This window comes from Rhinolophus hipposideros (genome assembly GCF_964194185.1).
Source record: "Rhinolophus hipposideros genome assembly, chromosome: 13".
Classification (NCBI taxonomy): domain Eukaryota; kingdom Metazoa; phylum Chordata; class Mammalia; order Chiroptera; family Rhinolophidae; genus Rhinolophus; species Rhinolophus hipposideros.
Window position 1 is genome coordinate 75,410,369 of NC_138059.1, and position 25,499 is coordinate 75,435,867.

The 25,499-nt window shown below is 43.1% G+C and overlaps 1 protein-coding gene across 1 annotated transcript; it reads left to right on the forward strand.

Annotated features, from left to right (window-relative positions):
* The first annotated feature begins 303 nt into the window (after window positions 1-303).
* DECR1 (2,4-dienoyl-CoA reductase 1) lies at window positions 304-24,271 on the forward strand. The gene is made up of 10 exons (XM_081071031.1): window positions 304-893; window positions 8,886-9,088; window positions 10,436-10,493; window positions 10,616-10,702; window positions 11,614-11,761; window positions 15,444-15,543; window positions 19,457-19,529; window positions 21,481-21,627; window positions 22,067-22,129; window positions 22,231-24,271. The coding sequence occupies exons 1-10, from the start codon at window positions 843-845 to the stop codon at window positions 22,288-22,290; spliced, it is 990 nt and encodes a 329-aa protein (XP_080927157.1). The 5' UTR covers window positions 304-842; the 3' UTR covers window positions 22,291-24,271.
* Window positions 24,272-25,499: the final 1,228 nt, after the last annotated feature.

The window sequence follows — 25,499 nt, forward strand, 5'->3', positions numbered from 1 at the left end:
AATCCTGGAGATATTGGTTAATACTACAGAAGAAATGACCCTGTATCTCACAGACGAAAAAACAAAATCAATTCCAGACGGATCATAGATCTAAATGTGAAAGTAAAATAAGTAAAACATGATTTAGAAATAAGCAAATCTTTATTAAACAGAGCAAGAAAAGTATGCCTTGGACCCTGGAATCCCCAAATTTCACTGATTTGTTGGACCCCAACAATTTGTACGGGTTTTCTTCTTACTCTTCTGGAGTATATATACATGTCTCACAATGGTCGCCAATATACATGCCTATTGTGAATCCAGGCTGCTTGGCAGAAGCCTGAGGAGGGTTCTGGCCGCGCCCCCGAGCTACCGTGTGCGCCTGACAGTGCCATCGTCACTGTCGGGCAAAGCAACAGACAAGGACAGCGCCGACCCGCCCGCACAACACCGGGAGTCACAAAGGAGACCGAGCGGGAGCCTGAGAAGGTCCAGCGCGGCAGAGCCCAGCTCAGAGTCAGGGGCGCGTGTTGTCTGGCCAACGGGTCTACCATCCCCCAGGCCCCGCCGTCTCCCAGCCACGCCCTCGACCTCGCCCCGCTCCAAGCCACGCCCTCGACCTCGCCCCGCTCCAAGCCACGCCCTCGACCTCGCCCCGTTCCAAGCCACGCCCTCGACCTCGCCCCGCTCCAAGCCACGCCCTCGACCTCGCCCCGCTCCAAGCCACGCCCTCGACCCCGCCGTCTCCCAGCCACGCCCTCGACCCCGCCCCGCTCCAAGCCACGCCCTCGACCCCGCCCCAGGCCTCGCCCACGCCCCGCTGCCCCGGCCCTGGCGTTTCCCGGCTGCTTTCTCCGGTCGCCATGGCGCTGCTTGGTTGGGTGTCCTTTGCTCCAGGCCGCTGTCCTCGGCGGGTAAGACGGCGCTGCAGGGGCAGGTGCTCGGGTCTGGCGCGCACCCTGCGAGTGGACGGAGGTCCCGGGCGCGGGGAGCGAGGTCCGAGAGAGGAGAGGGCGACCCGGACGCGGGTGGGGTGGGGGGACGAGGGCACGCCGCGGTCCTCGGCGGTGTCACGCTCCCAGCAGTGCAAACTGGGAGAAAGGGGACCGTGCGCACGCGGCCTTACGAGGGGCGGGAAAGGGCTGGGGGCGCATTGGCCTTATCTGCGGCCCTTTCTGAGGAGGGAAACTCGTTCTTGTGCCAGCTGTGCAATTAAACGTTAATAAACAAATGCACGTAAAAGAAAACAACACCCTGCTGCCTGGACGCCGGCCCTGGAGGTCGTGCTGGTGGACAAGCGCCCGGGGCGGCTCCCACCGCTGTCTCCCCCACCTCTGTTCTCCTGTCAGCACCTCCATGCTGGACGAAATTGAGACAAAGTTTGTATTGTACGTGCACACAGCTGCAGAGGGGACGGAAGAAAGAAAAGTGACAGGCAATAATATCCAATATAGCGCCCCTCCCGAACTAAATTAAAAAATCCAATACACTCAACTAAACCCAAAAGCACAATTTTCTTAGCCAGGTACAAAACGTAATCTGCCAACTGTGAAAAAACTTTTTACAGTTTGATAGAATGGATGCCCTGCTGTCCTTTTTTGAAAAATATGGACAAATTCCAAAGGTGAACTCAAGGAAATGGTATGGTGAGTCTCTCAAGTAAGAAAACTTGCTCTTCAAAAATCATATTTGTTCAAGGCTGTGGGTTATTTTAGGTTACAGGTCCTTGTAAGAGAAGCCTGTTTTCTGATCCCTTCTCAGAGGCCTTTCTCATTTCAAACCGACCACAGCTCCGTGGGGTAGAAAAGTCTTCAGAGACTAACACAGATCATTAGGACCATAGTGATCAAGTCACACAGACTGCATCCCAGCTCTTCGGACACCATTAGACAACAGGTTTAGGGGGGAAAAATCAGCTTGTTTAGAAATTCACTGTAATCTGACAATTTTGAAATTGCTTTGCTGAAAAAAACAGGACGGGTTTGAGACAGAGACCCGGTTGTGGTGTTGGGCTTCCTGGCATGTGCAGGCTGGGCTTGAACCCCTGGGAGAAGACAAGGCTTCAGGGAACATCATGTTTCTGGGCACAAGCACAAGTTGTTACTGTCAAAATCCCTAATGTGAATACTTTTGTACCAAGAGCCAAGATTAGTGTTTCCTTTGTCACGTAATTCATTTAAGACGTGATATATTAAAGTGTGTGCTTAGCTAGTAGGCCTCAGTTCAATACAGACATTCAGAACTGGCTCTGTGCCTGGCCCTGGGGATGTAATGATTTAAAAAATATGAACCCTGCTCTCAAGTTGCTCTCAGTTCTACTGAGGAAAACATTCACTCATTCAGTTATCAGGAGATGCTAATTAAGTGCTTACTAAGTGTTGGGCACTCTTTGGCAATCCTTGGTTGAAAAAGGTATTTCTGCTATCAATGAGCTAATAGCATCATGCACTTTTTCAAGCTAGGGATGATGACCCATGAGTGGACCTTAAAAGCAGTTTAGTGGAGCAAAATGAGTTTAAGAAAACTAAACTGGAATAGAATAGGAAATACCAGGATTCATCTCATGTAGTAAGGTTAAGTTTACTTTATGAAACTTTTTTAAATTTATCATTCTTCCTTTTGTAGATTCATTCTTTGATATCTGTGGTGCACATTCCAAGCTTCTTTTCCTTTTGTTTTTATCAATAGTAATCACTTTACTATTTTTATAAAAATGATACCCAGTCACTATGAATTCAGGTTAAAAAACAATTCAGTTAAAAAAACAAAGTAACACATGACCATGCAATGGCCACCCAGAAATAAATAGGCTTTACATCTGGCGATTGCCATTCTAGGGCTCTGTGCTGGTAAGTGGATGGGCGGATGGGCATAATTTTGCTTGGATGTATCCCATTTATTTTCCCCTTAGAATGTAATCAGCATTGGGTCATTGTCTTTTGACACTGAATATGCTCAGGGAGAAGGGTAAGGCTAGCTGGATTCCCCCCACCTCCCGGTATCTGGAAAGCCTAAGAAATTAATTACTCAATTTCAAGTTGCAAATTAGAAGCTTCCTGGAGCCAAGGATTTCATCTGGTTTGTTTACTGCTGCTTTCTCATATAAACAAAATTGCAAATCGAAATAAATGCTTGAACTCTTGGCTCAAAAAAAGAGTCATGTCAGTTTTGGCTAACGTGATAGGGATCGATAAGCAAGGATGTGAAAGAGGCAAGCAGGAGTGAAGACCTCAGGTGAAAATTTCAAATCGCCTGCCGATTTACCACTTTGCTATTGTGTACCATTGTGTACCATTGTGTATTATTGTGTACCATTGGCGAAGCATCAGTTTGGTCCTCATCTAACTGCAGAGAGATAACTAACAAAACAGGAGTACATCTGGTCGCACAAAGCAACTACTTTTTTAAGGCCTCGTTCGTTGCCATCAGATGTGTCATTTCTCAAAGTACAATTCGTGTCTTGCTGCTGGCAACAGCTGAATGACTGAGCCCGGCCACTGGGGCCTGGATTCCAGCTAACTTTCTTTTATATTTGCTCAGCCGTCCCTGCAAGTTGCTGTGGCAACGAGATCTGTGTCCTGCAGAAGCGTGGATGTCAGTGGCCTCTGCGGTGCCCAATTTGATCTGAAGCGGGGGAGGTGCTCAGCCACCCACACAGGCACCTCAGGAGATGCATGTGGCCTGCCGCAAGCCCTGGACTGGAGAGTTTGGGTTCTTCAGTTCTTGCAAAGTTTACAAACTGTTAGCATTAGTGGGTGGGACACTTCCTCATTCTGCAGGACTGTCCTTTTCTGCTGTGGGGCATCAGTAGTGTCCCGTCCAACCGCCCCTTATATTTCCAGATGCCTCCAGCTGTGAACCGCATCTGCTGCTGCCCTGGCAGTGGTTGGGCATGGACAGAAACACATGCATGGCACAGACGCTGCCTTGTAGCAACTGGACATGATTAGTTGGGAAGTCGTTTTGGAGGCTTACGTTGTGCATGGACTATTGAGTTGCTTTGGGAATGCAAAGATGATGATGTGCGTTTTTCAAAGTCATCCTGTGCAAAATAATATTGTCCGGTCTTTACCAAACTGACATGTTTATATGATAGTTAAGGCCTCTTATGTGAATTTGAGTAGAGGTGAACTTGATCTAAAAAAGTTACTCATTTTGACCTAAACCAACAGGTACTTAGAAACTCCCCCAAAATAGATATGGTAATACTTCATTGTCTTTATAAACAAAGCTCAGACCTAAGTGTGGAATATAGAGTACTCGCATTTCAAATAGGGTGTATGTCCTTATCATGACACTGATTCTATGCCAGCTTTCTTCTCGCTATAAACTTTGTTTTCCTCTATACTCTTCCTATATTGTTTGCCTGTATGTGTGAATTGATGTTGTGTTAACTATTTTTAATGAAGTTAGTTTATGAACATGTCAAGCATTCAACAGTACAAAAGGATATGCAGTGACAATACAGAAAGTCCCTCTTCCGAGAGGTTACTGCTATGAATAGTTTCTTGTGGATCCTTCCAACAATTTCTGTGCAAATATCAACATATGTATGAAGATGACCTCATTAAAAAAACCCACACAAACGGTAGCATTTTACATGTGTTTTCCTACCTTGGATTTTCCCTTAGCATATAATGCCTCACATTGTTGGTATTCAACGAATATTTGTTGACTGATTGAATAAACAGTATAGATGTAGCATGTTTCCATAAAGCCAGTCAATTTCTAGCTTCTCTTATTAGATTTACATGGATGTGCCCTGATTGGTTTCTGCCTTCCTGGTATCCCCGTTCCCCCATGGAAACATGCCATGATGGAGGGAGGGGGTCACTGGGCCTATATTTTACAGAGGCACCTGTTTAAGTGTCCACAGAGTTTCTGACACTTTGGTTTGGTTTTGAAGGCTGATTCTGCTTTGTTGAGAAAGAAAGTGGGTGGTTAAGGCTGAAGAGAAAGCAGAGCAGAGGTCAGAAGTGAAAGGGCTTGGCAAGTTTCAGGAATGCTGGAGGAGGAGCACAGGTTATAACCCCAAGTGGCGGATCTGCTGAAGGGGGGCTGAGGCCACCTTGTCCACAGCTTGAACGCTACCCTAACGAGCTTACGTTCTGTAGGTTTAAATCAGGAGGACATGCATGTGTTTAAGGGATGGGATTGTAATGTGGGCGCCCAGTCCACAGTGGCGATGACAATGAGAGTGAAATAGCCAAGCTAAGAGTTGCTTAAATATTGACTTACTTAGATCCATAGCTTCCATATAGCGGTCTATTATTATGTGATTTTTACAAATTTGAAACAGGATTTTCTTAATAATATACCTGCACATTCACCAGTTATTTTCATAGAAATTTGTTTCACATGAAACTTCAGAATATTCTCTGGTACAAAAACTGTGGGGACAAAGCCCCAAAAAGCAGTTTCCAGGCTCTCGGCCTCACATAGAAAGGTGCTGGCTCATCAACTGTGATCAGATGGCCATCAGCTGTGGCTAGTTGGCCTCAGCTGTAATCCGTAAGCCATTGGCCACTAATATAACTGCCGTGGCTAAGCTAGCAAAAAGAATTGGGGGCTAGCAAGAGCGGATTGCAGAGAAGGCAGATGCCTCCGGTGAGAATATAGTGATATGACTCCCCTACTAATGGCTCCATGGGTGTTCCTTTTTGGCGTCACCGTGTCCTGCGTTCTTATGTGGGGAGCGGGAGCTGAGACCCCGCCTGCTGCGCCACACGACAAAAACATACTGTGTGTTGTTTGTTTTTTTTTCCGTTTTTGTATTAGTTTCTTGGGTTGTGTTTAAACCGGGAATCACACACGTGCCTCAGGTCCCTGAAGGAGGCCACCCAGTGACCAGGTGCACTGTACGTTTGAGCGCTGGCCAGAGCTCCGCCCTCTTAAAGGGGCCCGAACTCAACTGGGTAGAAGGTGCACCTGAGTGTTGGTAGAGCCTCCTCTTTTTATCTGAATTTCTCAGTATTGAAATGTTGGCTCAAATTTGTAAAAAGAGTGGACAGGCCTCAAACAGACGCTTAGTGTAGGATGTATTTGGCATGCGTCTGTTTTACATGTTTGTTCTAGACATTCGAGACTAGCCAAGTACTAAGTAACTTAGGAGTAAATCTTTTTCAGCTCAGTCCTCACCCTCATCAGAGTTGCCATTTCGAGGGTTAGAATTAGTTTAGGTGCCATGATGCAGGCACACATGCTGAGTGTGGAGGGGAGGCAGACGATAGCTAACTTTTTTTCTGGGAAATTTTAGAACTTATAACTAAAAAATACTTGCCAAAATTGGAAGACTCGTTTTAAGAATTTTAGAGAGTTTAAAGACCTCCAGAGAAATCAATTTGATGTGAAAGGTGTTACTTCAATTTTCAGAAACAACTTATAGCAAGAAAAAAACCACAAAGAAAGATTTGAAAATCTCTGGAAGCCTATTTTGTATCTGCTTTTTATGACTCAAATGAAAACGGCCAAAATCCTATCTCAGCTTATTCAGGATCCTTCTTTGTAGAAATAAAAGGTTGGATACAGTAAGGTCTGTGAGGTCTGTTTATCTCTGTGGGTCTTAATGCTGAAATGAACAACTTGCTTTTAGGTAGACAGTGACTTGAATGGAATATTCTGCAGCATATATGTTGTGAATTATCAGAAGGTAATGTGAATTCAAACAGCATATCAATTTCCTCACTTTTCTCTGGTGGGGAAAGGGAGTCAGAAGATCGGCATAAATCACATCAGATAAGACACAGTGGGTGAGACTGTGCCGTGTTGTGATCTGTTAAACTTATTAGGAAGTTTTATTAAACGTGATTATTTTTACCTTCATAGCCTTTCATCTCCCAGTTACGAGATTGAGAAATGTTTTAAAATAAATTTAAAAAGGAATCTGTATGCAAATGTCTTGCTTAATTTATCTTTCATAAAGCAGCACATCAAATTCCCTACACAAATCGACACTAAATAAGTAAAAAGTCAACCTAAGCCTTAGGAAAATTATAACACATTTTTTCGTTATTACTTGGTAATGACAAGCTCTCCAGCCTACTCGTGCAAGTCTCCCAATTCATCATCCTCACAGTAGTTCTTGAGGCAGTAGGAGCCTCACGTAAGACTGCCATTTAGGTGGAGAAAGATTACTGTAGGCTGCTTGGATTTCATGCTTTGGCAAAAGGATACAAAAAGAATGCCCTGTCGACAGGAAGCTAAAGGAAATAAGATAACCGTGTGAAGTATAACTGGATTTGCAGATTTATCTTCTCCAGTTATTTTATATGTGTTCTCAAATTTTGTCTTTTTAGTAACATTTTTTTTCCTGATTAGGAAATCAAATTACACTTTTGAATAGATTTTGAAAATACTAAAAGCCAAACCAACAAATAATAAGCAAATAATCATCGTAATCCCATCACCTAGAGATGTAACTGAGGCAATGGAGGATTTGGAAGTCAGACGTCTTGGAGCTGAGTCAAGTCTTGGTTTTTTATTATTCATTGTCATTAAATTTTGGTAACTTGACCTTTCCGTGCTTCAGTTTCGTCTATAAAATAGGGGTAACAACAGAATTTAGAGGGTTGTTGTGAGCTTCTGAATTAGAAGTCAAGTAGACCTTGGTACGTGGTAAATAGTGAATTTACTACTGCTTCCTGGTGTTCTTTCCTTCTAGTGTTTCTTCTAAGAATATGTTTTTATTTACAGTGAAGAACATACTGCATATTTCTTTTTTCACTTAATATAAACGTTTTCTTGTGCAAGTTCCACTTGATGAACAGCCTTACGCTAAATCATTGATCACATCTCTAACTATTTCCTTAGGGTAAATTTCTAGATATCTCGATCAACTCATGGTGGCCCACTTGGCTTGCAGGGCTAATGTAGCAGGAAAGGATAGACTCCAGGGATCGTGTCTTGCAACCATGACCAGATGAGGAATATCACATTCCGCTGGTGTGGTCATTAAGCTCAGTAGGGGTCAGTGAGTAGAACCAGGCGATGCACAAGGGGACCTCATGTTTGAATCTTGGTTCTGCAACTGTCAATATGTTTAACTTCTCTAGGCCCCTCCCGTACAATGGGGTAAAAATGGTACCTATTTCATGGGGTGGGGAAAAGTAGTCAGTTTGACATGTGGTAAGTTCTTAATGAATATCAGTTCTTTATTGTTTGTTATTATGCTCAACACTGAAATGGGAGAGAGCAGCAGTGATTTTCACAAGTAATATGAGAGTGTAAGCTGTAAAATCTAAGATAGGGAAGTACAAATATTTTTCAGTTCAGAATGGTTTGATTCCCGCCCCCCATTTTAAATATAACAGAGTTTGTCGTTTCTAAATTTATCATCCAGAAGGCAACATTGGAAGAGGCATTTGATTTAATAAAACTTTTAAAGAACTTTATGATTTTCTTCAATGATTCAAAGATGGGATGTAATATTTATCCAAGATATTCTTATTAAAAGACAAAGATGCTTTATGTTACTTTTAAGTTAAATTTAAGTAAAACACCTGCAAACAATAAAGCTAGTAGCATTTATAGAGTGCTTAGTATGTGCTAAACAATGTTGAAGGTATTTTACTTAACTCATGTAATCACAACATCCTGTGGGGAAGATTCTGTTATTTCCATTTGTAGAAGAAACTGAGTCACAGAGAGGTTAAATGACTAGCTGGGGAAAAATTCTGTCCAAAGCCATGCTTTTACCCATTCCACTATGTCACTTAACATTCTAATAGAAAAAGAATGATAATTGATTAAATACAATTATACACTAACGTATTTACAGGGAATTTGTATTCATCCAAGAATTTGAATACTATTAAATTCAAGAGTAAGTTTTTTGAAATTCATCTCTTATGGAAATACATGTATGCAAATTTCAGGGGTATTTTTGTTTGTTTCTTCCCTGCTTTTAGTTTTTCAGTTGTGGAACGAAAATATTGTATCAAAATAGTGACGCTTTTCAGTCTAAGTTCTTTCCACCCCTTAAAAAAGCAATGCTACCACCGAACAGTTTTCAAGGCAAAGTGGCATTCATTACCGGGGGAGGCACTGGCCTGGGAAAAGGAATGACCACTCTCCTGTCCAGCCTGGGTGCACAGTGTGTGATCGCCAGCCGGTAAGTCACTCCACCTGTGAGAGTTTGTTACAACTCTGTGCCTCGAGATTGAAAACTGTGTGCCAGACTTATTTGATTTGCATTGTAATCTTCTATGAAATATCCTTAGATTATTTAAATCTCCTTGGAAAAATCAGCTATAATTTGTGGTGAGAGAAATTAACGATTGACTATAGAGTACATTTCCCAAACGCAGTGATAGATTTTTTTTTCTACCTGGAGATGAAGTTAAAAAGTTCTACACTGAGACTGCCTTGTTCTCAGTGGGGTGATTGTAGTTACTGCTTTAGTACATAGTTAGCCTTGTACAAGGAAAGGGATGTAATCCTTCCATTTTCTATAAAATGGGCAGATACTGCAAAACATCTTTTGTTGTGATGAATGTAGGAAGGGTAAGACCACGTGGAAGGACTTCTTGCTGAGGCATATCCTGGTCCCTAGTCTAGCAGGGGTGTCAAAACTTTTTTCAACGTTTTTTACCAAGGGCCATATGTGGTAAAACACACAAACAGCCGGGCCACTCACTCGAGGTGAAGTACGTATTGCCTCACCTGGTTTATTTAAGTAAACTAAATATATTTTTGGAATTTGCTGCAGGCCAATTAACAATGGATTGTGGACCTCAGTTGGCCGGCGGGCCGCAGTTTTGACACCCCTGGTCTAGAGCTTCAGAGACTGGTCAAAAAAATGTACGCTCCCTTCAGTTTTGAGGAGTATAAAAATTTTAAATAGGTAGGTATTAATCTGAATGGCAGATCATTAGGTAATTTACAAGGGACCAAGGATTTTCTTTCACGTTTCCTTTAATGCAAAATTGGCCACAATATTTTTCATTTTTATGTTGTAATGTTTTTAAGAGTGTTAAAATATTTTTATGTAACACTATATAATTTATACTCATGGTTGATTTTTTATGTTTCTTTCAAGAGTATGAGGTTCTGAATGCATATAATGCATTTATATATTAATTTGGTCTAAAATCGGCTATCATAGATTTTATATAGTATAACATAACGTTACGTTATACCATTAATGTATTTTCTTTCTAAAGCAGGATTGGGCGAGGGAACACATAGAAATGATTGTCATTAAGGGAGATAATTTTAATCTCCGAGTAGAATTAAAACAACTGGTTTAAATGTAAATAATTTAGTACATTAGTATCAGATATATAGAAACCATTTGAATCTAGCTTTTACAAAATGAATTCATTCGAACTGATTTGTTTTCAGATATAATTTGTATTTTCTAAAAAATGCATCTCTATAGATTTTTAATTTATGGAATTAAAAAGAAAAAATATATGACATTTCAGACTCAAGCAAAGTATTATGTGTTTATTTCTAGAAAGATTGATGTTTTGAAAGCTACTGCAGAAGAGATTTCTTCTCAAACTGGAAATAAGGTACATTAAACACAGTGATTGAATTCAGATTTGAGAGTCGTAACCTGCTGACATAATCCACTCATGCTTTTGGTTTGGGAAGTTTGAAAATGTAGGCTCCCTTTGTCGTTGTTATTCTGCAGGTTCATGCAGTCCAGTGTGACGTGAGGGACCCCGACAGGGTTCACAGCGCAGTGTCTGAGCTGATCAGCATCGCGGGCCTTCCCGATGTGAGTGTCATGGTGCGGGGCATGGCGCTGGTAACCCACCATGGTCACACCCTGCAGAGGCGCAGGGAGAAGCACCGGCTCCCTGCCCCTGGCAAGCGGCCAGCTCTGCTGCAGGGAACAGATTAGAACAGCCAGCTGCACCAGCGTTCAGGAGTATTTAAAAAACGCATTTACACTCACACAGAACAAACTGGATTTCACTTGAGTTGATAAGACTGTGAACTAAGAAGAACAGTTATCCAAGAGCAGAGGATCTGGTTTAAACGAGTCCTGCTCTCCGCATTTCCTAATAACCCCAGGATCTGTCCATGGAGAAAAATACAAGCACAGAACCAGCGAGAAAGTCCAGATTTCTCTTTATTTAAGACCTGCGATATGCGTGGGGGTTTCTGCTTTGTTAGGTTCACATGGTAGAAAGAAGCCATTTCCTCCAGTAGTCACAAGGACAGCGCTTTTGTATGTCACAGATACTTTCAGACAGCCAAAATATGGAATCTTCTATAGAACTAAGCGGGATCTTTATTGCTAGTGAAAACACAGGTCATCAGCCAAGAGTTTCATTAGGTAAGTTAAGCCAAAATGACACAGACTAAGGGCATTTTAATTGAGATTGCTTGAAATACCTTGTAGTCACATGGTACGTATGCTTCCTCTGTATTTCTGTTCTCAATAATAGGCTCTACCCTGATTTTGAGAAAAGAATTAGGAATCTGAAATTTGGTCAATAATATATATTTTCACAAGCTCAAAAAAATTAAATCTGAACCAAGTCTTACGGTGTCCTTTCATAGCAGACTGAACTTCAGCTTCTTTGTGCTGGTTGCATTCCTAAATTTCAGAACTAAGAGCCTCCGAGGGAGAATGTTGCCCCTTGTCTAAAAGTTTCTGTGACTCCCATTTGCTTTCTTTAGATCGTGATAAACAATGCAGCAGGAAATTTTATTTCTCCCACCGAAAGACTCTCTTCCAACGCGTGGAAGACCATAACCGACATAGTGCTGAATGGCACGGCCTTCGTGACACTGGAAATTGGAAAGCAACTAATTAAAGCACAGAAAGGTGGGTTTGTTCTCCTTCCCCTGTTGGGTCCCTGCAGTGTGCGGGTTCTGTGTGTGGCCCTGGGATCCTGACAGGAGCTGGTGACACGGTGTCCACACTTGAACAACTCATGGTCTCTGATGGGAACGACACTTCAGGAATTACCGTGCACTGTGACACAAGCAGTTATCAGTATGTTTCAGGACCACTGGGAATCCAGCATAGGGGTGACCACCCCTCCCTGGGGTGATTGCCAGAGATCAGGTGTAGAGAAGGAGAGGGTGAGGACGCATGCATGTCTGGACTCGGGAGGGAGAGGTAGAAATGAGAGGGGGCTGGGCTACGTGTGATAGAAAGGTTCCCAGTACCACTGTGGGAAACAGTGTGGGTTCTGAAGGAAATGGCAGTTACCGTGTTTCCCTGAAAATAAGACCTAGCCAGACCATGAGCTCTAATGTGTCTTTTGGAGCAAACATTAATACAAGACCTGCTTTTATTTTACTATAAGACCAGGTATAATATAATTTAATATAATATGGTATAAATATTGGGTCTTATATTAATTTTTGCTCCAAAAGACACATTAGAGCTGATGGTCCAGCCAGGTCTTATTTTCGGGGAAACAGTGTATCCTTGTGGATTTCTCAACAGTGTCTGCTGAAGAGTGTGACTAACTGGAAAGGTTACTGACTCCAGTGTGGGGGTGGAGAAGATTAGCAGGCCATGCAGGACGTTGGTTTCTCTTCTGGCGAGTGGCTGGGTGGCAGGAGGAATAAATCAGGACCCTGAGAAGGTAGGATATTATACCTTACTGTCAGATGAGAGGCTTCTGAGCTAAGGGCGTCTGGACGAGGACCCTGGAGGGAGAGTAGATTTAGAGAAGGTGACTAGGATGACAGTTTTGCCCAGGACTATGCACAAACCTCCGGATTAAATCACACATGCTGTGAATAGTGGGTACGTAGGAACGTGCACATCCAGGGCGGTGCATTTGTTCATGACACATACTGATGCTCGAGCCCCAGCCTGTGCTCACGGCCCACTGACAGGTGGACAGGACTGTGCCTGAAGAGAGGGGTGTTCTCTCAGAGGCCGGGACCCTTCTGTTCCCTGACGGACGCCCTTCGGGGTTTGGGCCAGGGAGGCGGCGGCGGGCTGGCCAGCCTCCTTCCTCTGCTTCAAAGCCTTTGCCTCACCGCATTCAGCTTCTTGTTCAGTGCCACCTGAGAGGGTATGGTGACAGTGCCGCTGTGAGTGCTGGAACCTGCACCCTTTCTCCACATGTTCAGAGGTTAAAACCCAGGCCCCCCCTTTCCAGCACAGCAGAGGGGATACGATTTAGATTGGAGTCAGTGTGACTCTTTTGTTTTTGATTTTGTTTCTTCGGAAGGGTGGGTGATGGGCAGGGGAGGCAGAAGCAGGCTGACTCCCCTTTCCTTCTCCATCTGAGTTCCTTGGTCTCCGCACCTCTGCTCCTCACTCTGCCTCTGCCTCTCTCTCCGCAGCTCTCACCCATTTCTCTGTCTCACTCTCAGCTCGTCACTTGGTACTCGGTTTCTCTCTCCATCAGCGTCTCTCTGACCACTTTATGTTTTTTGCCTCACTATATCTCTTGCTTCTTCCTCTGCCCATCCCTGGGACCCTGCTGTCTGTCTGACTCTTCCTTCTACTCTCATTATTGTCTTTCATTTTAACATAGACTTTGGTCTATTTTATTCATCACATTGGATTAAAATTCTATGGGTTTCATTAAAAATATATTAGCTAATTTAAAAGATGGAAGCCAGTTTGCACTCTCCAGGAGTCCTGTCAGTTATTGATGCGGTGATCTGACAGGGTGAGAGACCCAGGCCCTCGACTGGGGTCTGTTCTGTGGTTGGAGCCACAGCCGAGGGATCAGCTGTAATGACCTCTGAGCTCCGTCCAAGTGTGTAAACCCGGGGGTCCGTCCAGGCAGCAGTCTGGTAACCTGCAATCAGGAGGAGGGCAGATGGTCAGCCATGCAGGAAGGCAGGTCAGGTGACAGCAGGGACGGCCAAACTAGAGAAGGGGAGGATGGGAGCAGCAGAGGGACAGACACTGTAGGGGGCAGGATTAGTGACGATGTGCATGCCAAGACGGACGATGACAGGATTCCAGAACTGTGGCCGGAGTCGGGGCAGAGAAGCCTGATTGGGCACATTGTGAAGGTAAGCAGCATTGATGGAAAATGAACAAGAAGCAACAAACCAGAGATGAGGGAAACGCCCAAGGCTTGCAGTGCTCTTCCAGCACATGCATGGCTTCCCCTTTCCAGGAGGGATGGGAAATACCACGCTGAGTCCCAGTCCTCACTAGACATCATGTGTAAATGCAAACATTAGTAAATAGTGTGGAAAAGAATACCTAATGTCATTAAAGAGAACTCAATGATAAAGGACTAAGAGACTAATACAGGGTTTTAGTTAAGAGTCTAGTCACAAAGGACATGGACAGGGTAGATACTGACTTTTTCCACTAATCCCTAGATCACTAGAAACAAGTGATAAACCTTACGAGGCGATGACCACAACATGTTTAGTCCCCACCTGGCACCACACATACACGTGGTTATTAAACTATTATTGACTACATTCCCTGTGCTGTACTTTTCATCCCCATGACTATTTTCATAACTGGCAGTCTGTACTTTTTAATCCTTTCACCTTTCTCACCCATAGCCCCAAACCCCCTCCTCTCTGGCAACTACCAAAATGTTCTCTGTATCTATGTATCTATGATCTCTGTATCTATGAGTCTGTTTCTGTATTATTCTCTCGTTTAGTCTATTCTTTAGGTTCCACATATAAGTGAGATCATATGGTATTTGTCTTTCTCAGTCTGACTTATTTTACTGAGCATAATATTCTCCAATATCCATGTTGTCGCAAATGGTAAGATTTCATTCTTTTTATGGCCGAGTAATACTCCATTGTATAAATGTACCACATATTGTTTACCAGCCACCTACTGATGGGCATTTGGATTGCTTCCATATCTTGGCTATTGTGAATAGTGCTGCAGTGAACACAGGCTGCATATATCTTTTCAAATGAGTGTTTTCGTTTTCTTTGGATAAACACCCATAGTGGAATTGCTGGGTCATAAGGTCTATTCTTAATTTTTGAGGAACCCCCATACTGTTTTCCGTAGCGGCTGAACCAATTTGTAATCCCACTGACTATGCACGAGGGTTCGCTTTTCTCCACAACCTCGCCAGCACTTGTTTGTTGATTCATTGATGATGGACATTCTGACAGGAGAGCGGTGATATCTCATTGTGGTTTTGATTTGCATTTCTCTAATGATTAATGAGATTGAGCATCTTTTCATATGTCTATTAGCCATCTGTATGTCCTCTTTGGAGAAACGCCTATTTAGGTCCTCTGCCCATTTTTTTTATTGGATTATTTGTTTTCTTGGTGTGGAGCTATATGAGTTTCCTACATATTTTAGATGTTAACCCCTTGTCAGATGTGTCATTGGCTATCTTCTCCGTTCAGTAGGCTGTCTTTTTGTTTTGCTGGTGGTTTCCTTTGCTGTGCCCAAACGTCTTAGTCAGTGCAACCCACTTATTTATCTTTGCTTCTGTTACCCTTGCCCGAGGAGACTTATCCAAAAGGATATGCTGAGAGCGACGTCATATTCAGCCGTGTCCTTAATCACTGTCCTTTCATAATTCCAGGGGCAGCATTCCTTGCTATCACCACCATCTACGCCGAGAGTGGGTCGGGCTTTGTAGTGCCCAGTGCTTCTGCCAAAGCAGGAGTGGAAGCCCTAAACAAGTGAGTGCTGCGTATCCCTTTTACCGATGGCACACGGTGTGTTTGGTCACTCGCAGGATGACACCCTGTCTCCAGGCTCCATCTGGAGAAAAGTAAAAGACGCATTTGGATTCCCCGGGACACAGGCACCCTGCCTCCTGGCCGAGTCCCCCTTGTTGCCGCAGCTCTGCCCAGTGGGACGTCGTGCTGGGTTGGAAATGTTCTGTGCATCTGCACCATCCGGCAGCCATGTGGTCATCAAATCCTGGGCCTGTGGTTCCTGAGACAGAGAAACTGAGTTTGATCTGATTCTAGTTACCTTCATGTTAAAATTGCAGAGCACGAGTGGCTAGTGGCTGCCTGCTGCAGATGGCAGCGGATGATGGCCTGTACTTCTCCCATGTGTCTGCACTAGTGCCACCCTTGCCCTCTGTTGAACACATGTCCATCCTTCCATTGTACCTGTGGTGCAGGCCTGGGGGGACTAACACAGTGACCACTGGCCAGGGCTGGTGGCCTTAGCTCAGCAGCGCACGAATGCCTTTTGAATCTATTCCCCGTTGGCCCTTCATGCTGTCTGTGTTGTAAGCAGGCTCTTACCAGTGCTGGTCTGGCTTTCTGTAACCCTACGATACTTCTCTGCGACCAGGCTCTTCCCTCTTTCTTTTTTATTTACATTCCCACCAGAGGCACCTTTCTAAACATACGTATCTGCATATGATACTCCCCGCTAAAACGTTACAGGACTTCCATGGCTCTTTAGAATGAAAGCCGCAGCTCCATGTGGTCTTCTGAACAGACTTGCCCCACCCCATTTGTTCACTGGATTATTTGATGAGTTTATTTGATTATTTGATGAGTGTGCCTTTTGTGTGCCCAACACGGAGCTGGGCACCAGGATACAATGCGATGGAGGGTGAGCAGGCCTGAGCTGGTGTGCTCCCGCCTCAGCCCTGGGCTCCGGGTTCCTTGCAGCGGCTCCAGCCCTCACGTGTGCCCCGCTTCTGCTGTTGCTGGAACTTTCTGTGAGTCTGTGCCTTCCTTCAAGGCTTCCATCATGTTACCCTCTCTGGGAGGTTTTCTCGTTTCTGTGCAACAGAATAGTTGTTCTCAGTGAGTGCCGTGAAGTTTTACTCCAGTCTCGGGAGAAGATAAACACTGTAATGAACAGGTGCCATCCAGTGTTGTGGATTCCGCAAGGATGGCCATGTTCCTATAATGCAGGCGCACAGAGAAGGGGCCCTGGGCTCCCCGCGGGAGGTGGGGTCACTCTCCTCCGACAGCACCCCGTGCACAGCCGGGGCTCAGTGCTCACAGACCTGCTGCGTCACTCCTTGTCCTGCGGTCTCAACGTGCGTTCTGACGTTTCAGTCAGTCAGACACGTGTGTTGCTGATAAGTATCACTGCCCTCAGAAGTGGAACCTCACTCTGAACAGAGATAATTACCTTTCTGAAGGTCAGATGGCACTGCAAATAGGGACCGGAACTTGATTATCTTAATGCCATTTGTTTATTATCAATTCTCACTTTGCTGGGACCTGTGAATCCTGCTGGAGGTTTCAGTGTCGTGTCCTTGAAGGGCTGTCGCTCTGCTGCTTCTGTTAGTGCTTCTGCACAGCACGCTGCCCCTGGGAGTTGCAGGGAAGCATGTGCCTCCACTCCAGCCCTCTGTCCAGAGCCTATTGCGCACAGTCCTGGGTGCGGTCTGCGTCCTTGTCCTTTGCTCCCGCTGGCCAGTGCCTGCCTGCCTGCCCTCCATGCCACCCTCGTCACCTTCAGCCATTGTCTTCTTACCCCCTCCCCCACTCCCACACAAATTCCCCGTCACTCCCAGGAGATGTAGGCACTTCTCCTTTGAACAGCCGTGACACACGTCACTCAGTTCCCAGTATAGTGACTCTTCCATTGTTCGAGTGCGGGCTTCTCTCGAGAGCAGGGACTCATTTTCCCCAGCTGAGGGTGAGCAGCACTTGCAGTGTTGGCTCATCGCAGGTGCGCAATGGGCGTCGATGGAACGACCGCAGAGGCCGGCGTGTGCCGAGATGCTCTGCTTCCTGGCAGTGCACCGTGCAGAGCGAGCGCCGCAGCAGTTCTCACCCACAGCTGGTCAGCGGGACCATCCTCTGCCAGGACACACCTGAGTGGGAGGCGATGCACGTCCTCTGGGCAGGTCTCCTTACCAGGCCGCCCAGGTTTCCCCAGGATGCCACAAGCTGCTCAGCTCAGTCATTCTGTTCACACGCGGAGGTACTCCTTCCTAGCGGTTTGCAGGAGGTACACCGCAAGGAGGTACCCAGCATGGTGTGGCCCTGAACTCTGTCACAGCTTCACATGTAGAAGCAGCTTGTAGGTAGGATTTGCCCGAAAGAGACGCAGCCCACCATTTCTCTAAGTTGCCCCCAAGGATTAATTCAGATGAACCGGCTGGGTTTGGCGCACAGGCCCCTCCCCTGTAGAACTGACCTTTGCAGGAATGCTGTCAGGCCATGTGATACCTTATACGTTCATAAAATGAGTCCCTTTGTATCTATGGCAAGAGACCGTGTCTTAAGGACATTGTTTTTACCTGACAGTTTTCCTTTTATGAATCTTGGAAGAAATGATTTTCTGATTACTTAAAAAAGCACATCTCAGAAGCAGTGTGCTTTTCCTGAGAAATTGGCTTGCTTTTTTCTTACGGGCACTGCTCATGGTGGAACTGACTGGTCTAACCTTTTTGTATAGCATCATAGAAAGAGGGACAAATTTGTGACTCGCTTCTTGTAATTTTATGGAATGTCACCATACATTTAGATATTAGCTCCATTCCTGGTACTTGTATATTTCCATATCCTTGGTTCTTTTCCTTTCTTACTTTCAAATGATCTATCTTCTATCTTTCAAATGATCTTACTTTCAAATGATCTTTCTTACTTTCAAATGATCTTATCTTCTATAAATGTGATCTATAAGAACACATTTGCACTGTGTTCTTATAATTTACCTTAAGTCATTGTTTGAAACTAGATTAAGTACAGGCACACAAATATAATATGAAAATAAAGTCTTAAGATAAGTTTAGATCATAAAGTTAGGCCTGTCTGTCAGGTAGGCTTTTCAAACTGGTTGCTTCAATTTCCCATGTTTGTTTTAGTGTTACATTTGCTTCTGGGCACTTAGCAGGATTTTGTTAGATTCCTGTTTCCTTTTGAGCACAGTTCAATTGTATTTAAAAAGCCTAGTTAAAGGGTGGAGGGGGGTTGTAAATGAGGGTAAACAGGATCAAATATATGGTGATGGAAGGATAACTGACTTTGGGTGGTGAACACACAATGTGATACATAGATGATGTAATACAGAATTGTACTCCTGAAACCTGTATAACTTTACTAACGATTGTCACCCCAATAAACTTTAAACGTTGAAAATAAAATTAAAAAGCCTAGTTGAACATGGATGTGGTCAACATTTTAAATCTATGTAGCCCATCTCTTGCTTAAATAAAGCATGGTGGTGTCACAAACATCGTAACCCAGTGTACGATAATGAAGTCATACTGAACTTTGTAAATGCTGGGCTGACTGCAGAGCACGAGGGGGGGCCACGCTTCTCTCCTGTTTCTAGCCAGGTAGTCATACCTACTCTAGAGATGTGTACTCATTGACAGCGGAGTTGGTTCTCCGGTGTGAACAGCATAGTAATTAAGGACATCAGAGTGTGAATGACAGTGCAGCAGAGTGACTGAGGCTCAACTCTGGAGCTGGGCCTCTTGAGGATGACTCACTAGCCATACTATTTATGATTTAACCTCTGTGCCTCAGTTTCCTTGTGTATAACAGGGATAATAATAGTACCTGGGGGGAGGTGTGTTGTAATCTTTGGCATGTAGTAAGCATGGTCATTATTTTTAAGAGAGTGTCTGAATTTTGGAATCTATGTTTATTTTTATTTTAGGTCTCTTGCCGCTGAATGGGGTAAATATGGAATACGATTTAATGTGATCCAACCGGGGCCCATTAAAACCAAAGTAAGTGTTCTTTTGCTTGTTATCACGTTGTGAGTGATTAAGGAATGAAACACGGGCAGATGTACTCTGACTGTCGTGTGTAGAACTTTCTGGGTGCCTGAGCCTTGGTGATAGGAAGAGGGTTTTGCCGTTATCCAGTCTGAGAAACTAGGCGGCAGGTAGGAGTGCAGCCGCTGAGCGGCCTCCGGAGGTCTGTTTCCGGGATCTTTTATGCCATTAATTTTGGCATTTTATCTAATTTGCTTCAATAATCTGTTTTGACTTATAGTTCTTAATTTTTACCACATTTTAAAGATTCTTACTTTGATTGACATGTTGTTGTTTTTTAAATAATGGAAGTGTGTATTTTTAGTTTAAGAAATGCTGAAGAAATTTGTCACCTCCGCTTTGTCTTGCCGTAGGAGCATTTTTTTGGCTCATGTCCATGCCTTTCGGGGTGTGTGTCACCTGACACATATCATTCAAAATCCTTCATCTATACTCACTGATCCTCACAGATACTCACAGTTGTCACCAGTGCGATTACAGACAGTGCTCAGAACACCCCCAGCCCCTCTGCTCCCTCACATTTCCCCACATAACTTCATCCTCACACATCCTTTTGTTTCCAATGGTAAGCAAGAATTTCCAGTCCCACCCAGGGTGTAGCTCTGAAAGCCTAGTAAAGTCTGATACCTTGTTCCAGTTGTGGAAGCATATTGAGAGGTACTGCGAAGAAGCATGTGGGTGGTAGGGGGTCCTGGGTATGAAATCGTGACACGAAAATAGCTGTATTCATTTAGTTAGCAGTTTGAAGGGTGGAATGGAAAGAAAAACCACGTGAGTGAGTGAAATGTCACTGAATACCTTCACAGGTTTGACACTGCAATAATAGAGTCAAGTCAAAGAGATGGAGAAATGAAAGCATATGTCGGGATGCATCATGCAGGTGCTAAGGAGTCTCTGAAGAGGACGCTGTAGCCACAGACGCTTCTTTCTAGGACCTCAACATCTAGGGAAGATCACCTGTGTTTCATTATTTAGTTACCATATTTATTGAGGGCCTACTGTGTGCAAAGGTGCTGAGAAAGAATCGTTTGTGACACAGGGCTTGCCATCAAGGACTTTGGAGGCTAGCATAGAGGTGTGACTTGTACACAAATAACAAGCAGTAGTTTAAAGAGATGAAAGGAAACCCAAGTGCAGAAACTCTTAGAGCGCTGACAGATGGGGCAGGATGGGGACCTGCTGCCACACTTTGTCCCTGTGACTCCACACCTACCCAGGGGAGCTGGTGGTGCTGACTGTTTCACAGCCATGTGCTGAAGACAGCTGTCACTCACTTCCAGCCTCTAGTGCAGCAAAGTCCAGGCGTTTTGGTCGTCAGTACATGTCCATACCCACCCTGGTCTGCTCCTTTTCATTGTCAGCAGAAGGCAGCAGCTGTTTGCAGATTTAATTATGGTTTTCCTCTGTCTGGCATCTACATGAATTTATATCACGACACACTTGTTTTCTTCCTTTCCTATTTGAGAAGAATGGAGAAGAAAAGGAAGGTCCTCTTAAATATTTCCTACTTGAGTAATTTTTCTGTTTGCTAAGTCCAAGGACAGTGCCCACCCATACACACACTAAGCTTGTGCATATTTCAGAGTATTTCCATATGCGTTTTCTCATCTGATGCTTATAGCAATGGTGTGAGGTAGCTGAGATAGGTGTCCTGATTTTACAGATGAAGAAACTAAAATTAAAAAGGTTACATTTTCCGGTGATTTTTTTTTTTTTTGCGTCCATATTAGGTAAAATGACCTGTTTTGAGCTAAAGTTATGTGGAAGAATTTGGCAGAATTCTGTTGGTTACAAAGGCTGGGCTGCCATAGGAGTAATACTCATTTTATGCAAATTTGTTTCTTAAATAGGAGGGGTTATATTAAAAAAAAAATGCCACGTCACTACTTTCTTAATTTCTAAGGGTGCCTTTAGCCGTCTTGACCCAACTGGAACATTTGAGAAAGACATGCTTGACCGAATCCCCTGTGGTCGGCTGGGAACTGTGGAAGAACTTGCAAATCTTGCTGCTTTCCTGTGTAGCGATTATGCTTCTTGGATTAATGGAGCAGTAAGTACTGTGATTCCTCTTCACATTTAGGGGGGGTGGAATTGGGGTACTGAGGCCTATTGTGGAACCAGTCCTGCCTGACAATGTTGGATGTAAATATGATTTAAAATATGTATTTAACTGTGAATGATATCAAAATGTTAATGTATATTGTTTAGCCTATGGAATGGATTGATTGATAAATTAATTTTATTAAGTGAAAATTACTCTTTAAGATGATCTTTAAGATTGGGTAGATTTTGAAATTGTAGAGAAGGTGAAAAGAATATTCTAAAGAGAATAAATCAAGGTAGGTTTCATCATCAGTTTTGCCTTTAAAACTTGGGATTTGATTGAAAGTCCAAAGATATATTCCATCCAGTGAAGATGGGAAAGTGGTTCATGGTTCAGAAACTTTTAAAAAGGAGTTAGTTTCAAAGTGTTTGTTAATTTTTTTCAGGTCATTAGATTTGATGGTGGAGAGGAAGTATTTATTTCGGGTGAATTCAACTCTCTGAAGAAGGTAATGCCGCTTTGTGAGGATAATATAATGTTAGCATCTAGGATACAAAGCTTTAAAAACCACAAAGACAACATTGGATTGACCTTTTCTTTTTGTGTCAGGTCACCAAGGAACAGTGGGACACCATAGAAGGACTGATCAGGAAGGCAAAAGGCTCCTAAAATCCTCTGGCCTTCATCTTGGTTACCATGGAAATGACACAAACTGTCTCTATCTTTTGAATATTTTCAAGTCTAATAAATTGTTAATTAACAATCATTCATTGAGTGTGTGCTGTGTGCCAGGCCACTGGTAGGTGCACATTGCATATTCAAAGACATAAGATGGGAACACGTCTCTTCCAAATTATTTTAAAACTAGAACAGAGGGAAGCGAGTGAAGGCTTTGACAGAGGTAAAAAGAGCTCAGAAGTGCAGGGAAAGGAACACAGAGAAGTCAGGAGAATCTTAGTGGCAGAGTAACACTTGAGTTACACATGAAGCCAGGCCTGTGGTGATGGGAGCTGGAAGGAAGGGTGTAGAGGGGGGAGGGACGATGTAATGGACTCTGCCTTTCCAGGGCATTTCCTTTTCATGTACCTGGGAATTGGCTTCTTTAGATAGCTCAGCATTAATTCCAGCACCTTTTTACCAGGACCTGCTTTGTAGACAGGCATTTTATTTAGTACTGAGCATAAAACATGAATAGTCTACAGTCTTTGCCCTCTAGAAACTCATTATCTGTCAGGATAGACAGACCTATGAATATTTATGATGCACTGTGATAGATGCTATTCCAGCAGTGTGAAAGTGTGCAGGAGGAAATAGCTTATGCTGTCCCTAGAGTGCAGACTAAGGACCATCTAGGCGATGGCGTCCTGTCTCAATTTTGAAACAAGAATAGATTTCTCTGGGTAGAGAAGATGCATAGAGCTTATACAATATTTTTGTGTATCATTTCATTCACCTTGAGAATGAAATAATAAGAAAGCCACAGTCTCAAGTCTATATAGCTATAACTTTCAGCTTGTTTTTAAAAAGGCCTATTTTGCTTTCACTCATAACATGTTATAAGGAATCACTCATAACATTCTCAGCAGACTGACCACCCCTACTGCCCAGCTCCCCAGGAGGAGACCAGCTTCCATCCTCCCTCCCGTGAGCAGATGTACCAGCGAACCTAGTCCTGTTGGCATGTATATGCTGTAAGCCCTACATGGAAACCCTTATTACGCTGACAGTTAAGTGTGTGCACAGATGGGTAATCCTGTAGGAATAAGCGCCTTGACATTCCCAGTACACTGCTCTGACCGGGCCTTTTAGGATCTTACCGTTTTTCACACTCGCAATGCAGATGCCCACTCTCCATTCCTTTAACACTAACCCTAGCTTCTCTCTCATCTGTCCATATCTTCTTGAAATTATCCATACCTCTTTTGGTGTAGGGGAAAAAACATGCCAGTAGTTGTATAAATGACCTTGTGTGAATTTCATCACTTCTTATTTTCTTCCTTATAAAATTCAGGGTTATAATACCTGCTTCGTGGGGCTGTTATGAGGATTAAGTGAGATGCAACAAGTAAAAACACCATGTAGAATGTAAAACATAAAAATGAAAGGTGGGCCCTCCAGTCTTTTTAAGACATGGTTGTCATAGACAATGTGAGAAAACAAAATAATAGAAAAAATGAAAAGCTAACTTCCTCAAGAAAACTTCTGTTAATACTTTGATATATTTATTCTCAGCCTTTGCTGTTTTATTTTTATGAAAGCAATTTGTTTATATAATTTACACAGGAAAGTACTACTCTAGTGCCTGCTCTGAAGGTCTCCACTGCTTTTGTTTTTTTCTGGAATATACCCTCTTCCTCCCCACTTGTCCTGCCAGTTTATCTATATCCCTATTTTTGGTGGAATTAATATTCAGTGTTCACATTTCTATAACTATAAATACTGCTTTTTCCCAATGTTCCCCAAACAGTTGAGATTGCATAATAATTCAGATCCTGTTTTTTTTCCATATTTCATTGCTTATATGTATCATTTTATTTCTTTATTGTTGGAATTAGGTTATTTTTCATTTTTCAGTGTAATATATATAATTCTATAATCCTGTAAAGAATATCTTTGTGCATAAAGAATTTTTAGACTTTGGAATTTTTTTCCTTATGATAGATTCCTAGAAGTAATATTATTAATCAAAGGTTACAAAGCTTTTAAATACCCTTGATGTACATTTCCAAATTGTTATTCCTAAGGTTTACATGGGTTTAAAATATCCTAGCTGTGTGTGATAGTGCCAATTTCAACAAATACCTACCAACATGGGACATTCTCACTTTCAAACTATTTACCAATTTCATAAGTAAAAACGATAGCTCCATCAAACGTGTGTGTTAGGGTTAGTGTTAGTGAGTACTTTTCTATACTTGTCAGTGTCCTGTTTGCTTTTATACCTATTGGTGGCTAACTGGGGTACTGTAAAATTTTGATTAGTCTAAGTTTGTGTACGACATTTCGTCCTATTAATCGTCTCTTAAAAGTTTGCTTCATTATTATATGTTATAATAAATGATGAATAAGTGAGCAAAGTCTGCAAGCATGGAGAGGACAGAAAAGAGACCATGCGTTATCAATTAATTGAAAGTTCTTAGGAAGTCTGAAAGAGAAACAAACATTACTGATGGATAGTCACTATATTTTATGATGTACCACCTTTGGGCTCTAACCATGTCAATGTTTCACCTTCGGAATTCTTACTTTGTCATTCAGTACCTCCTCCAAGCATCCTACTTCTATGCAGTAATGGAAGAATTAACACTCAGGAAAGTAAAGTGAGGATTATTGGTAACTGTCACTCATCTGACAATTTATATGTGAAAACACCTCCAGGAAATGTTTTGGGTATGGATTAACAGCTGTTGTCCCTTCATTGTTCTTGTGGAAAACTAAAGCAAGGAGAACTTAAGTCACTGAATAACAAAATTTTAGAGCTGGAACAGCCTTAGAAGACACTGTTCTCAGCTCCTTCTTATATAGTTGAGAGAACTGAGACTAAGGCAGGTGTGAGTTGCCTGAGGTCACACAGTTAGTCAAGCTCATGCCTCCTGCCCAACTGGACCAGTTTAAAGCAAGAGACAATAACAAGGTCCTTATAAAAAGATACAGGTCTATTGCAAAAGCCTTTCAAGGGGAGAAAAACTATTTTATTTTGTTCTTGATCTACCATATTTTGTTCCTTGAACATAAAAATATTATTAGACCTTTATAAATTCATTCTTAACCACAATCCCTGTAATTCACTTCTAAGACCTTACATTTCTCTGCAAGGTAAAATAAAATAATAAAGTAACCCTTGGGTTTAAAGACAGAGTATACAATATGTATTGTAT

What these genes read in the sequence shown, in the direction of transcription:
- DECR1 (XM_081071031.1), top strand. Translation starts at nt 843, where the DNA reads ATGGCGCTGCTTGGTTGGGTGTCCTTTGCTCCAGGCCGCTGTCCTCGG. An exon ending in GCATCGCGGGCCTTCCCGAT is followed by an intron (nt 10,703 to 11,613) that starts GTGAGTGTCATG and finishes TGCTTTCTTTAG; the next exon opens with ATCGTGATAAACAATGCAGC. An exon ending in ACTAATTAAAGCACAGAAAG is followed by an intron (nt 11,762 to 15,443) that starts GTGGGTTTGTTC and finishes TCATAATTCCAG; the next exon opens with GGGCAGCATTCCTTGCTATC.